The sequence below is a fragment of the Procambarus clarkii genome, chromosome 37, assembly GCF_040958095.1.
Source record: "Procambarus clarkii isolate CNS0578487 chromosome 37, FALCON_Pclarkii_2.0, whole genome shotgun sequence".
Classification (NCBI taxonomy): domain Eukaryota; kingdom Metazoa; phylum Arthropoda; class Malacostraca; order Decapoda; family Cambaridae; genus Procambarus; species Procambarus clarkii.
The window spans coordinates 22,135,485-22,151,436 of NC_091186.1; the positions used below are offsets into that span (position 1 = coordinate 22,135,485).

Below are 15,952 nucleotides of genomic sequence, written 5' to 3' on the forward strand. Positions count from 1 at the left end.
ATGCATATGCCAGTGCACATTTGCCTTATGAAAAATTTAAATAACGAAGAATTTGTATTGCAATGATATAAATTGATATGGCACGTTGCAGTACTGCACTTACCTTACCAGTTGAGTTGTAATTACCTAAGTGTAATTACCTAAGTGTAGTTATAAGATGAGAGCTATGCTCGTGGTGTCCCATCTTCCCAGCACTCGTTGTCATATAACGCTTTGAAATTACTGACGGTTTTGGCCTCCACCACCTCACCTAATTTACTCCAACTGTCTACCACTCTGTTTACAAAAGTGAATTTTCGTATATTTCTCTGGCAGCTTTGTTTCGTTAGTTTAAATCAATGACCTCTTGTTCTTGAAGTTCCGGGTCTCAGGAATTCTTCCCTATCAATTTTATCGATTCCTGTTACTATTTTGTACTTAGTGATCATATCACCTCTTTTTCTTCTATCTTCTAGTTTTTGCATATTTAATGCCTCTAACCTCTCCTCATAGGTCTTGTCCTTTAGTTCTGGGAGCCACTTAGTGGCATGTCTTTGCAACTTTTCCTGTTTGTTTATGTGCTTCTTAAGATATGGGCACCATACAACTGCCTCATATTCCAGCTTTGGTCTTACAAAAGTCGTGAACAATTTCTTTAGTATTTCACCATCCATGTACAATGGGGCCTCGACTTACGATGCTAATCCGTTCCCAGAGACGGATTGTAAGTCAAAATATCGTAAGTCGAAGCGATTTTTCCCATAAGAAATAAAGGGATTTGAATTAATCCTTTCCCCACCCTCCAAAATACTAACATACAAATACAGTGGTACCTTGCATAACGATCGCCCCACAAGGCGAATATTTTGGGTGACGACTGGCCCGATCGGCGAGAAATCGTCCCATATGACGAACGCTCGTTTGTGTAACGTCAACACCACATGGTGGGGTCACGCCGCCACTGTCTACAGTGTTGTATTGGTGTCTCACACGACCAGTATCCGTCTGTATCGCTCCACACACAATTCTGATATTCGTGTTTTTTTTTTTCGTGGTTTTGTGACTACAATTCTGAACGCACGATGTCGTCCAAGAAGCAGCCTGCGAAAGCAGGAGTTTGCAAGGGGAAGAAAGAGGCAATCACTGTGGAAGTGAAGAAAGAGATCATAGCAAAGCACGAGCGTGGTATTCGTGTGGTTGATCTTGCCAGGGAGTATGGCAGGGCTCCCTCAACAATATCCACCATACTGAAGGGCAAGGATAAATATAAGACGCTTGACATGGCCAAAGGAGTTAGCAAGCTCACCAGCAAACGTCCAAAACTCCTGGAAGATGTGGAACGGCTACTGCTGGTGTGGATGAATGAACGACAATTGCATGGCGATTGTGTCTCTGAAGCTATCGTTTGCGCTAAGGCTAGGATGCTGTATGTGGACCTTGTCAGGAAGATACCAGGTGCGTCGTCTGAAGATGAGGAGGTATTTAGGGCAAGCCGTGGCTGGTTTGAGAACTTTAAGAAAAGGAGTGGTATACACAGTGTTGTGCGACATGGGGAGGCTGCCAGCTCTGATAAACTTGCTGCTGAGGCTTTTGTGCCAGAGTTCCAGAAATTTGTTGATCAGGAGCAGTTTCTGCCACAACAAGTTTTCAATTGTGACGAGACCGGCCTTTTTTGGAAAAAACTGACGAAGAGGACCTACATCACGCAAGAGGAACAATCATTGCCTGGCCACAAACCGATGAAGGATCGCCTTACTCTCGTGCTCTGCGCCAATGCAAGTGGCGATTGCAAGGTCAAGCCGCTGCTCGTCTATCACTCAGAAAATCCACGAGTGTTCAAGGATTTTAAGGGTCACAAGACACGGCTGAATGTGATGTGGAGGTCGAACAAGAGGTCCTGGGTCACGCAGATCTTCTTTAGTGAGTGGGTAAATGACGTTTTCGGCCCCACAGTGAGAAATTATCTCGTCGACAAGCAGTTACCACACAAGGCCTTGCTTGTGCTCGATAATGCACCTGCGCATTCTCGCCAACTGCAAGATGATCTGTTCCCTGAAAATCAGTTGATCACCATCAAGTTTCTTCCTCCAAACACCACGCCACTCCTCCAACCCATGGATCAGCAGGTCATTGCTAACTTTAAGAAGCTCTATATGAAGGTCTTGTTGGAGAGATGTGTTCATGTGATTGACACCACAGAGCTGACCCTCAGACAATTCTGGAAGGAGCAGTTCAATATCATGGGGGCCTTGCGTTTGATAGATAAGGCCTGGGAAGGGGTGTCATGGAGAACCCTACACTCTGCATGGCGAAACTTGTGGCCTGAGGGTGTCCCTGAGCGAGACTTCGAAGGTTTCGGTCCTGCACCTGCATCTGCATCCGCACCTGTGGATGACCCGGAGGCTCTTTTAGTGGATGATATTGTCGCTCTGGGACACACACTGGGTCTGGAGGTGGATGCCGCTGATGTGCAGGAGTTGGTGGAGGAGCACAGTGATGAACTGACCACCGAGGAACTCCTGGAACTGCAGAAAGAGCTGGTGCAACAGGAGGTACAGGAGCTCTCATCGGGGGAGGAGGAGGTCTGCGAGGATGCTATCCCATCTAGTGAGATCAGGGACGTGCTGGGCATGTTCGAAAAGGTGACAGCATTTGCGGAAAAGCATCACCCTGATAAGGCGGTGACAACACGGTGCGTGAACCTGTTTAATGACAATGTGCTGTCTCGATTTAGGGACATCCTCAAACGAAGACAACAGCAAGTGACACGCGATATGGTCAGTGGACAGGGTGGGAAGAGACGTGCTAGTGATATTGAACCACAACCCGGTTCTAGTGGGGTTAAATTCCCAAAGAGAGCGAGCCCGCCTGACCCAGAGGTGGTGTCTCCCTCCTCCCCATAAGCCCTCTCCTCCCTCCCTCCCGATCGGCTCCCTCAAGCCAGCAACGACTCTTCATAAGGTAAAGTGAATATACACATGGAAACAGTCAAACAAACATTTATTTAACATGTACAGTATAATATTTCCAGTGTATAATGTCATATTGTTGTTTTAGGGGGTGGAACGGATTATTTGTATTTACATTGTTTTGGGTGGGGAAAATTGTTTTGCATGACGCCGGTTTCACATGACGACAGCGGCGTTGGAACGGATTAAATTCGTTATGTGAGGTACCACTGTACATTTTATACTGAATACAATGTTTTTTTTGTCTAACTACAATACAGTACCTAAGTTTATCTTGCCTTTATGGAGGGCTCTTGATGGCATATGGAGGATGGTGATGAGAGGGGGAGGAGGAGAGTTGTTACTGTTTGGAAGGGGAGTCCCATTCTATTATCACATCAGGCAGTGATGTTTTCTTTTGGGTACTCTCTCTCCTATGTTTTGCCTGAATACCACTCGGACCTGGTTGTGGTTCAGTGCTTGTTTGTCTCACTACAAATTTGTCAAGAGACATTTGTTTTTCCCTTCGTTTTAACATTTGTCTGTAATGATGCATCACTCTAGCACCCATAATGTCCTTTTTCTTAGCCAGTATGGTGGATATCGTTGACTGAAATTTGTTGTACTGCCTAGCAAGTCCAACAACCCACACACCATCTTCATATTTACAAATGATCTCTTGTTTCTGCTCTATGGTCATCCTTACATGGGATCTCATATGTTGAGCCTTACCACTGACTTTCCTGGGACTCATGGCGTGATATATAATAATTATTTTTAAGTTCAAAATGCAAAAAAAAATCACCACAAAAGCGAAATTTCGTATAGGCACGATCGTCACTAAGTGGGCAGCTGTAGTAAACTGAGGCAGGTCGGCCGCGTGACCGGGAACCACGCGCTCCGTCGACCCATTTATTCATATTAAATTCCATTTGCCAAGTGGTGCTCCATATACTTATTTTGTCCCGGTCCTCTTGAAGGGCATGACAATCATCTAGGTTTCTTATCCTTCCTATTATCTTAGCATCATCAGCAAACATGTTCATATAATTCTGTACTCCATCTGGTAGATCGTTTATGTAGACAATGAACATTACCGGTGCAAGAACTGAACCCTATGGTACTCCACTTGCGACATTTCTCCAATCCAATACATTGCCTCTGATTACAGCCCTCATTTTTCTATCAGTTAGGAAATTTTTCACCCAGGTTAGAAGATTACCTGTCACCCCTCCAATATGTTCCAGTTTCCAGAACAACCTCTTATGTGGATATGTGGAACTCTGTCAAAAGCCTTTTTTAGGTCCAGATAGATGCAGTCAACCCAACCATCTCTTTCCCATAAAATCTCTGTGGCTCAATCATAGAAACTGAGTAAATTCATTACACAGGATCTTCCAGAACGAAAACCATACTGTCTGTCTGATATTATATTGTTTTGTCCAGGTGTTCTACCCATTTAGTTTTAATTATTTTTCCAATATTTTGACAATTACAATTATCAATGACACAGGTCTATAATTGAGGGTTTTTTCCCTGCTGCCACTTTTGTAGATTGGAATGATGTTAGCCTTTTTCCACACATCAACTACAACTTCTTTACACAGGGATGCCTGAAAAATCAGTTGAAGTGGAATGCTGAGCTCAGGTGCACATTCTCTCAGAACCCATGGTGAAACTCTATCTGGACCAACTGCTTTGTTCTTACTTAGCTCATTGAGCATTTTTTCCACTTCGTTTCTAGACACCTCTATGTGCTCTATGTTGTTCTTTGGAATTTTTATTGTGTCTGGTTCCCTGAAGATTTCATTTTGTACAAACACACTTTGGAACTTTTCGTTTAATGTTTCACACATTTCTTTTTCATTTTCCGTAAATCTGTTTCCCATTTTCAACCTCTGAATATTATACTTTACCTGCAATTTGTTGTCTATGAATTTATAGAATAGACCTGGTTCTGTTTTGCATCTGTCCACAATCCCTTTTTCAAATTTTTTTTCTGCCTCTCTCCTCACTGACGTGTAGTTGTTTCACGCATCTTTGTATCGCTGGTATGTTTGGGGGTTTGGCCTCTTCCTATATTGATTCCATTTTTGTGTCTTGGTCTCTGGCCCTCTCACAATTTCTGTCAAACCAATCCTGTTTCCTAGTTCTGTATCTCTGCTTTGGTATAAATTTTTTTGTGCCTTTTTCATATATTTCACAAAACTTGACATATATCTCATTTACTTCCTTGCCTAGCAACAAGTCTGTCCAATTATACTCACTAAAAAAATGTCTAAGGTGGTCATAGTGTCCTCTCCTGAAGTCAGCTTTTTCAACTGCTTCATCCTCCTTATTTTCTACCAGATTATAATGCATTGCATTGCATACTTTATTCCCAAAAAGACATGGTCACTTTTACCCAAGGGAGGAAGGTACTGAATGTCAAATATCTCTTCCTCCTTCCTGGTAAATATCAAATCTAGCATGGAGGGAACGTCCCCTTCCCTCATCCTCGTAGCTTGTTTAACATGTTGATACAAGAATGTTTCCAAGATGAGGTCTACAAATCTACAGGTCGAAAAATCCTCTGTTCTAGCTTTGTATGCTTCCCAGTCTATGGATTTTAAGTTGAAGTCACCGACTATCAACAGTCGTGATCTATCTTTATCCGCTCTTACTATAATCTCTCTCATTATTGTTATAAGACCCTCTCGTTTACTATCTAGCTCCTCCTTTGTCTATGTGTTGCTTGGCAGTGGACTATATGCATTTATGATCATTAGTTTATCATCCTCATGGCAGATCTCTAGTGCTATTACGCCAACTTCTCGTGGATTGGCAATCATTATTTCGTTCACCTTTAGGTGTACTTTCACCAGCACAGCAACTCCACCGCCTTTCCTAATTTTTTTGTCCCGTCTCCAAATTGAGTAGCCCCTTGGGAATATGACCTCATTTAAAATAACATCTTCAAGTTTTGTCTCTGTGAGTGCAACAATGTCTGGTGTCTGAAGCTGTATTACATCACTTAACTCCAGTATCTTCGATCTCACTCCATCTACATTGGTGTATACTATTTTCAGGAACATGTTCCCCCTCTCCTTATTCATCACTCCTCTAGCAATTTTGTTGGTTTGCCTTTTTGTACCATTTTACAGGCCTGCCTACCCCTATCAATTTGTAGAAAAAAGAATTGATTTCTTCTTCATTTCTGCTCTCATTTAGCTGTTTTACCTCTGTGAGGTTTAGTTTCAGCTTCTCTCTGTCTTCTCTTGAAAGATCTCGTCTTAACGACCACACTTTCCCATCCTCATCACTTTGTAATTTTCTAGCATTCCTTAGTACTTCTTCCATCTGTTTGGCACCGTTTAGGGTGATTCTCAAAGGTCGATCTTTCCCTTTTACGTACCTGCCTATTCTCCTGTAGTCGCACACATTCTCTATGGTAGTAAGACCTTCCACGAGGCCAACAATTTTATCTACTACTTACGCTTCGTCTACAGCTCTTTCTGACCTAGATGTTATCTCCTTTTCTTTGCAACCAAAAATTATCAGGGACTTACTCCGATCAACTGTTTTGTACCAACTTCGGGTTAGATGCCAATTCCTTCCTCATTTCCAGCCTAATGTTTGTTTTATCTTGGTTGCTGCAGTGTTTGGCTTCCTTTACTGCTTCTTCTATTTTTCCTTCTACTTGGCCACTTGTGCATAGGTGAGTTGCATATCTTTCTTGCACTGTTCTATTCCCTGTGTAACTTCCTCCATCTGTGCTGACAAAAGCTGTTTTTCCTGTTGAATTTCCTTACCTAACCTATTGTAGTCATTTATGTTTAAATTTGCTTTAACTTCTTCCAAAGCTATTTTTAAGGGTTTATTTTCTTCTTCCATGGCTTTGCAATTTGTTTCCAATTGATTCTTGTCCTTGCACAAGTCTTTCACTAAACCCTCAAGACATAAAACTTTGCTACACAACTAGTCATTACCTTTTTTTTTTTTTTTTTTTTACACTTTCTTTCAATTTACTGATTATTTCTACATGAGAGTTCACTATAGTATCTAATTTTGCCAACGTGTTGTGTATACTGCTTATATCAATGCTTTCTTCATTGAATCCCCCAAAATCAAACTCTGTTTAGCTTTTCCTCTTGCAGGCGGCCATCTTGAATATTCTTGTCTGCACTGGAACACTAGGGTACCTTTAAGTTGTGTAGTGCAAACTTTGTTAGCCTCAATATCCTGAGAGTGCCACACATATGATATGAATATAAATTGTTTAAAGAACAGTAACTTTTCTAACAAATGTACATTATACACATTTATGTATATAATGGTACATAGTGGTCTGTACGTAAAGTACAGACCACTAGAATCACACTACAGCAGTACATGTATATCACTTAAACTACACTTTGTACATTTAATGTCATTAGAATTGTGCTGTACAGCTCAATTGGTTCTCCCAGGTAAGTTATGGCTAGTGCTGGGTGCTGGTCCAGTTGCCTGGGCATCCTCGTCCTTGCTAGTGCTGGGTGCTGGTCCAGTTGCCTGGGCATCCTTGGAAGGTGAGTCCTTGCTAGTGCTGGGTGCTGGTCCAGTTGCCTGGGCATCCTTGGAAGGTGAGTCCTTGCTAGTGCTGGGTGCTGGTCCAGTTGCCTGGACATCCTCAGAAGGTGAGTCCTTGCTAGTGCTGGGTGCTGGTCCAGTTGCCTGGGCATCCTCGGAAGGTGAGTCCTTGCTAGTGCTGGGTGCTGGTCCAGTTGTTTGGGCATCCTCAGCAGATGAGTCTTTGCTAGTGCTGGTCCAGTTGCCTGGGCATCCTCAGGTAATTACCTAAGTGTAGTTACAGGATGAGAGCTATGCTCGTGGTGTCCCGTCTTCCCAACACTCTTTGTCATATAACGCTTTGAAACTACTGACGGTCTTAGCCTCCACCACCTTCTCACCTAACATGTTCCAACCGTCTACCCTCTGTTTGCGAAAGTGAATTTTCTTATATTTCTTCAGCATCTGTGTTTAGCTAGTTTAAATCTATGACCTCTTGTTCTTGAAGTTCCAGGTCTCAGGAAATCTTCCCTATTGATTTTATCAATTCCGGTTACTATTTTTTACGTAGTGATCATATCACCTCTTTTTCTTCTGTCTTCTAGTTTTGGCATATTTAATGCCTCTAACCTCTCCTCATAGCTCTTGCCCTTCAGTTCTGGGAGCCACTTAGTAGCATGTCTTTGCACCTTTTCCAGTTTGTTGATGTGCTTCTTAAGATATGGGCACCACACAACCGCTCCATATTCTAGCTTTGGCCTAACAAAAGTCGTGAACAATTTCTTTAGTATATCGCCATCCATGCATTTAAAAGCAATTCTGAAGTTAGAAAGCATGGCATAGGCTCCTCGCACAATGTTCTTTATATGGTCCTCAGGTGATAGTTTTCTATCTAGAACCACCCCTAGATCTCGTTCTTTATCAGAATGCTTTAAAGATTTCTCACATAATATATAGGTTGCGTGGGGTCTATGGTCTCATATTCCACATTCCATAACATGGCATTTATTAACATTAAATTCCATTTGCCAAGTGGTGCTCCATATACTTATTTTGTCCAGGTCGTCTTGAAGGGCATGACAATCATCTAAGTTTCTTATCCTTCCTATTATCTTAGCTGGTCATTTTTGTGATGTTTATTGTCTACATAAATGATCTACCAGTTGGTATACAAAATTATTTGAACATGTTTGCTGATGATGATCAGCAAACATGATCAGATCATGATCAGAACATGATCAGCAAACATGTTCAAATAATTTTGTATACCAACTGGTAGATCATTTATGTAGACAATAAACATCACTGGTGCAAGAACTGAACCCTGTGGTACTCCACTTGTGACATTTCTCCAGTCTGATACATTGCCTCTGATTACTGCCCTCATTTTTCTATCAGTTAGGAAATTTTTCATCCATGTTAGAAGCTTACCTGTCACCCCTCCAATATTTTCCAGTTTCCAGAACAACCTCTTATGTGGAACTCTGATGAAAGCCTTTTTTAGGTTCAGATAGATGCAGTCAACCCAACCATCTCTTTCCTGTAAAATCTCTGTGGCTTGATCATAGAAACTGAGTAAATTCGATACACAGGATCTTCCAGATCGAAATCCATACTGTCTGTCTGATATTATATCATTTCTCTCCAGGTGTTCTACCCATTTAGTTTTTATTAGTTTTTCCAATACTTTCACTATTGCACTAGTCAATAATACAGGTCTATAATTGAGGGGGTCATCCCTGCTGCCACTTCTGTAGATTGGAACTATGTTAGCCTTTTTCCACACGTCTGCTACGACTCCTGTAGACAGGGATGCCTGAAAAATCAGGTTGAAGTGGAATGCTGAGCTCAGATGCACATTCTCTCAGAACCCATGGTGAAACTCCATCTGGGCCAACTGCTTTATTCTTACTTAGCTCCTTTAGCATATTTTCCACTTTATCTCTAGACACCTCTATACGCTCTGTTCTGTGGAATTCTTATTGTGTCTGGTTCTCTGAAGATCTCATTTTGTACAAACACACTTTGGAAATTTTCGTTTAATGTTTCACACATTTCCTTTTCATTTCCTGTGTATCTGTCCCCCATTTTTAACCTCTGAATATTATCCTTTACGTGCAGCTTACTTTTAATGAATTTATAGAAAAGGCCTGGATCTAATTTACATTTGTCTGCTATACCTTTCTCAAAGTTCCTCTCTGCCTTTTTCCTTACTGACTTGTAGTTGTTTCTTGCATCTTTGTATCGCTGGTATTTTGGGGGTTTGGCCTCTTTCTATAATGATTCCATGCTTTTGTCTTTTGATCTCTGGCCCTCTCACAATTTCTGTCGAACCAACCCTGTTTCCCAGGTCTGCATGTCTGTTTTGGTATGAATGTTTGTGAATCTTCATCATATATTGTGCAAAATTTGGCATACATCTCATTTACTTCCTTGCCTAGCAGCAAGTCTGTCCAATTATTCCCAAGAAAAAAATTTCTAAGTTTCCCATAGCGTCCTCTCTTGAAATCGATTTTAACAACTGTTTCACTGTCCCCATTCCCTACTAGATTATATCGCATGGCGTATTTAATGTCCAAGAGGACATGATCACTCTTTCCCAAGGGAGGAAGGTACTGGATGTCAAATACCTCCTCTTCTTTCCTGGTGAATACTAGATCCAGTACTGACGGAACATCCCCTTCCCTCATTCTTGTGGCCTGCTTGACGTGTTGATACATGAATGTCTCCAAGATAAGGTTTACAAATCTGCCTGTCCAAATGTCCTCTGTTCTTGCTTCGTAGGCCTCCCAGTCTATTGCCTTAAAGTTAAAGTCCCCCAGTACCAACTATCGGGATTTATCTTTGTCAGCTCTTACCATAATCTCTCTCATGACCATTATGAGACCCTCTCGTTTGTCATCCAGTTCTTCCTTTGTCCAGGTGTTGCTTGCTGGTGGGCTGTAGGCAGTATTCTTGCTAGTGCTGGGTGCTGGTCCTGTAGGCCTACTGTGAAACCGTACCAAAAACTTTTGAATCATAATTTGTCTCTTTGTTGTGAGCTTCATTATAATATCTTTCATGTCCTTTAGGTGCCGGTAATAATCTGTCAGCTCTTCATTATCAGTTACAACAACCAAATCAAGCAGATCATTAACCTTTTGCAATGATGCAGCATATGGAATAGGTAACATACTATCATCTTCCTCTTCCACATCTTCATCATTATTACCAGTAACAGACTAGATAATCTCATCATCAGTTAATTCACAATAACCTGGATCATCAGCATCATTATCTAACAACGCATTTACATCAGAAAGTTGCAAATCTTCCTCACCTGCATCTCTGAATGTCTCAAAAATCGCATTATCAAAGCCCTCAAAATCATAGTAATCTTTGTCTTCATTCTAACCAGGTACTGGACTGAGAATTTTATTCCATACATTCTTTAACCCTTAAACTGCGCATGGCGTATATATACGCTCTGAGTAACATGTCCCACCGTGCGCATGGCGTATATATACGCCCAAGGGTGCCAGGTCCGATTCAAATGGCCAGCGGCTACACGGGGTTCACATTAGCTTCCTCTGGGCTCTTGTAAACAGACGCCATTTTTTTTTTAAATCGTGGGCAATATTCTCAGGTGTGAGAGGCACAGTACTGTTTGAGCAACCAAGGCTGGCGCATGCAGCATGAGTGAACAGCATTGCTGTTCAGCTTGTGACCACAGCATCGCCGAAAAATGTCAAAATAAATATATAATTGTTATTATTTAGCGATGACAATATTACAGATGACCCCTGACTATGATATAAATAACCAGGGTTGTGATAATAGCAGGATGTTGTAATAATTAGTGCTGTGGGAGGAGTGATGCTGAGAGACAGAGGGAGATAGCATCGTTTCTGACTGTGTAATTACCTAAGTGTAGTTACAGGATGAGAGCTACGCTCGTGGTGTCCCGTCTTCCCAGCACTCTTTGTCATATAACGCTTTGAAACTACTGACGGTCTTGGCCTCCACCACCTTCTCACTTAACTTGTTCCAACCGTCTACCACTCTATTTGCGAAGGTGAATTTTCTTATATTTCTTCGGCATCTGTGTTTAGCTAGTTTAAATCTATGACCTCTTGTTCTTGAAATTCCACGTCTCAGGAAGTCTTCCCTGTCGATTTTATCAATTCCTGTTACTATTTTGTATGTAGTGATCATATCACCTCTTTTTCTTCTGTCTTCTAGTTTTGGCATATTTAATGCTTCTAACCTCTCCTCGTAGCTCTTGCCCTTCAGTTCTGGGAGCCACTTAGTAGCATGTCTTTGCACCTTTTCCAGTTTGTTGATGTGCTTCTTAAGATATGGGCACCACACAACAGCTGCATATTCTAGCTTTGGCCTAACAAAAGTCATGAACAATTTCTTTAGTATATCGCCATCCATGTATTTAAATGCAATTCTGAAGTTAGAAAGCATAGCATAGGCTCCTTGCACAATATTCTTTATGTGGTCCTCAGGTGATAGTTTTCTATCTAGAACCACTCCTAGATCTCTTTCTTTATCAGAATTCTTTAAAGATTTCTCACATAATATATAGGTTGTGTGGGGTCTATGTTCTCCTATTCCACATTCCATAACATGACATTTATTAACATTAAATTCCATTTGCCAAGTGGTGCTCCATATACTTATTTTGTCCAGGTCTTCTTGAAGGGCATGACAGTCATCTAAATTTCTTATCCTTCCTATTATCTTAGCATCATCAGCAAACATGTTCATATAATTCTGTATACCAACTGGTAGATCATTTATGTACACAATAAACATCACTGGTGCAAGAACTGAACCCTGTGGTACTCCACTTGTGACATTTCTCCATTCCGATACATTGCCTCTGATTACTGCCCTCATTTTTCTATCAGTCAGAAAATTTTTCATCCATGATAGAAGCTTACCTGTCACCCCTCCAATATTTTCCAGTTTCCAGAACAACCTCTTATGTGGAACTCTGTCGAAAGCCTTTTTTAGGTCCAGATAGATGCAGTCAACCCAACCATCTTTTTCCTGTAATATCTCTGTGGCTCGATCATAGAAACTGAGTAAATTCGATACACAGGATCTTCCAGATCGAAAACCATACTGTCTGTCTGATATTATATCATTTCTCTCTAGGTGTTCTACCCATTTAGTTTTGATTAGTTTTTCCAATACTTTCACTATTACACTTGTCAATGATACAGGTCTATAATTGAGGGGGTCTTCCCTGCTGCCACTTTTGTAGATTGGAACTATGTTAGCCTGTTTCCACCCGTCTGCTACGATTCCTGTACACAGGGATGCCTGAAAGATCAGGTGAAGTGGAATGCTGAGCTCAGATGCACATTCTCTCAGAACCCATGGTGAAACGCCATCTGGGCCAGCTGCTTTGTTCTTACCGAGCTCCTTGAGCATTTTTTCCACTTCGTCTCTAGACACCTCTATGTGTTCTATGTTCTTCTCTGGAATTCTTATTGTATCTGGTTCCCTAAAGATTTCATTTTGTACAAACACACTTTGGAACTTTTCGTTTAGTGTTTCACACATTTCCTTTTCATCTTCCGTGAATCTATTTCCCATTTTCAACCTCTGAATATTATCCTTTACCTGCAGTTTGTTGTTTATGAATTTATAGAATAGACCTGGTTCTGTTTTACATTTGTCCGCAATCCCTTTTTCAAAATTTCTTTCTGCCTCTCTCCTCACTGCTGTGTAATTGTTTCTCGCATCTTTGTATCGCTGGTATGTTTGGGGGTTCGGCCTCTTCCTGTATTGATTCCATTTTTGTGTCTTTCGGTCTCTAGCCCTCTCGCAATTTCTATTGAACCAATCCTCTTTCCTAGTTCTGCATCTCTGTTTTGATATAAATTTTTTTGTGCCTTTATCATATATTTCACAAAACTTGCCATACATCTCATTCACTTCCTTGCCTAGCATCAAGTCTGTCCAATTATACTCACTAAAAAAATTTCTAAGGTCACCATAATGTCTTCTCCTGAAGTCTGGTTTTTCAACTGCTTCAACCTCCTTATTTTCTTCCAGCTTATAACACATTGCATACTTTATTCCCAAAAAGACATGGTCACTTTTACCCAAGGGAGGAAGGTACTGAATGTCAAATATCTCTTCCTCCTTCCTGGTAAATATCAAATCTAGCATGGAGGGAACGTCCCCTTCCCTCATCCTCGTAGCTTGTTTAACATGTTGATACAAGAATGTTTCCAGGATGAGGTCTACAAATTTACAGGTCCAAAAATCTTCTGTTTTAGCTTCATATGCTTCCCAGTCTATGGATTTCAAGTTGAAGTCACCGACTATCAACAGTCGTGATCTATCGTTATCCGCTCTCGCTATAATCTCTCTCATTATTGTTATAAGACCTTCACGTTTACTATCTAGCTCCTCCTTTGACCATGTGCTGCTTGGCGGTGGACTATATGCATTTATCATCATTAGTTTATCATCCTCATAGCAGATCTCTAGTGCTATTATGTCAACTTCTTGTGGATTGGCAGTCATTATTTCCTTCACCTTTAGGTGTTCTTTTACCAGCACAGCAACGCCACCGCCTTTCCTAATTTTTCTGTCCCGTCTCCAAATTGAGTAGCCCCTTGGGAATATGACCTCATTTAAAATTACATCTTCAAGTTTTGTCTCCGTGAGTGCAACAATGTCTGGTGTCTGCAGCTGTATTACATCACTTAACTCCAGTATCTTCGATCTCACTCTATCTATGTTGGTGTATGCAATCTTCAGGAACTTGTTCCCCCTCTCCTTATTCTTCACTCCCCCTCTCTCTATTGATTTTGTTGGTTTGCCTTTATGTACCACTTTACTGGTTTGCCTACCCCTATCACTTTGTAGAAAAAAGAATTTATTTCTTCTTCATTCCTGCTCTCATTTAAATGTTTTGCCTCGGCGAGGTTCAGTTTCAGCTTCTCTCTACCTTTTGGCCACTTGTGCATAAGTGAGTTGCATATCTTTCTTGCACTGTTCTATTCCCTGTGTAACTTCCTCCATCTGTGCTGACAAAAGCTGTTTCTCCTGTTGAATTTCCTTGCCTAACCTATTATAGTCATTTATGTTTAAATTTACTTTAACTTCTTCCAAAGCTATTTTTAAGAGTTTATTTTCTTCTTCCATGGCTTTGCAATTTGTTTCCAATTGATTCTTATCCTTGCGCAAGTCTTTCACTAAACCCTCAAGACATAAAACTTTGCTATTCAAATGGTCATTACTTTCTTTCAATTTACTAATTATTTCTACATGAGAGTTCACTATAGTATCTAAATTTACCAACTTGTTATGTAGACTACTAATATCAATGCTTTCTTCATTGAATCCCTCAAAATCAAGCTCTGTTTTGTTTTTCCCCTTGCCAGTGGCCATCTTGAATGTTCTTCTCTGCACTGTAAACACTAGGGCAACTCTTTCTCATCCGATTTTTCACTTCCCTTAGCACTTTCCTGTTATCTCACCTATTTTTCAAGAGCACTATACCTTTATGTTCTCTGGGACACCACTCACTACCATCAACCTGTACTACAATACTTAGGAGTGTTGAAATATGCTGGAGCTCCTCTGCTGCAAGTGTTGACCCTAGGGGTGTCACCTTTTTTTAACAGGTGTGGTCACCTGTTATTGTTTGCAGTCACCATACCAGCTCAGTGGTTCTCTATGGTGAACACAAATGTAGATACTTATATATAATGTGTGTATTAGTGTAATAACAGCAAAAGGATTATGCTGGGAGGAGCCATTTGGGTGACGGAGGTGACGTCGTCTCCATGATTTGTCTAGCTGTTTAGAGGGTGGCCACTATGCTCTTTGGGCGCACTACAAGCTTAGGTGTACAGTTACGGTGCATACAACATGTAGATACTTATATATAATATGTGTATATAGGGTAATAACACTGCAAACAGTATTGTTGAGGGAGAAAGTTTAGTGAGTGTGACCTTGAATGAGTGAGGGAGCCGCCAGCTGACTGTGTGTATAGCGACGACTCTTAGTGCCTGAACTAACTATATCAGCTTAGCTGTACAGTTGTGGTGAACAAAATATATACATACTTATATATAGCGTCTGTATATAGTATAATAACACCACAAATGGTATTGTTGGGGGAGAAAGTTTAGTGCGTGTGTTGACGGAGTGGCAGCGAGTGGCTGGCTGGTGTGTGGCGGTAACTCTTCATTGCTTTTCGACTCTCAATACCAACTTAGTGGTTCGTTATGGTGAATAAAATATGCAGATACTTATATATAACCTGTGTATAGAGTGTAATAGCAGCAAAACTATTTGTTTATTGTTTTATGAACATAATTGAATCACTAATATGCACACCATACTTTTGAGTATAGCAATTATTCACCACTTTTATTATATAAAATATTACAATACACACTTGAATAATATTACTGTAAAAAAAATAAGAAAAAATCAGAGACATAGAAATAATTAAGTGATAATATCTTTGTGGCAAC

The 15,952-nt window shown here is 40.8% G+C and overlaps 1 protein-coding gene across 1 annotated transcript; it reads left to right on the forward strand.

The window, feature by feature from the left end:
* Nucleotides 1–1,061: 1,061 nt before the first annotated feature.
* Nucleotides 1,062–2,882, forward strand: LOC138371863 (tigger transposable element-derived protein 1-like). Its single transcript, XM_069336900.1, has one exon. The coding sequence runs from the start codon at nucleotides 1,062–1,064 to the stop codon at nucleotides 2,880–2,882; it is 1,821 nt and encodes a 606-aa protein (XP_069193001.1).
* The last annotated feature ends 13,070 nt before the right edge of the window (nucleotides 2,883–15,952 follow it).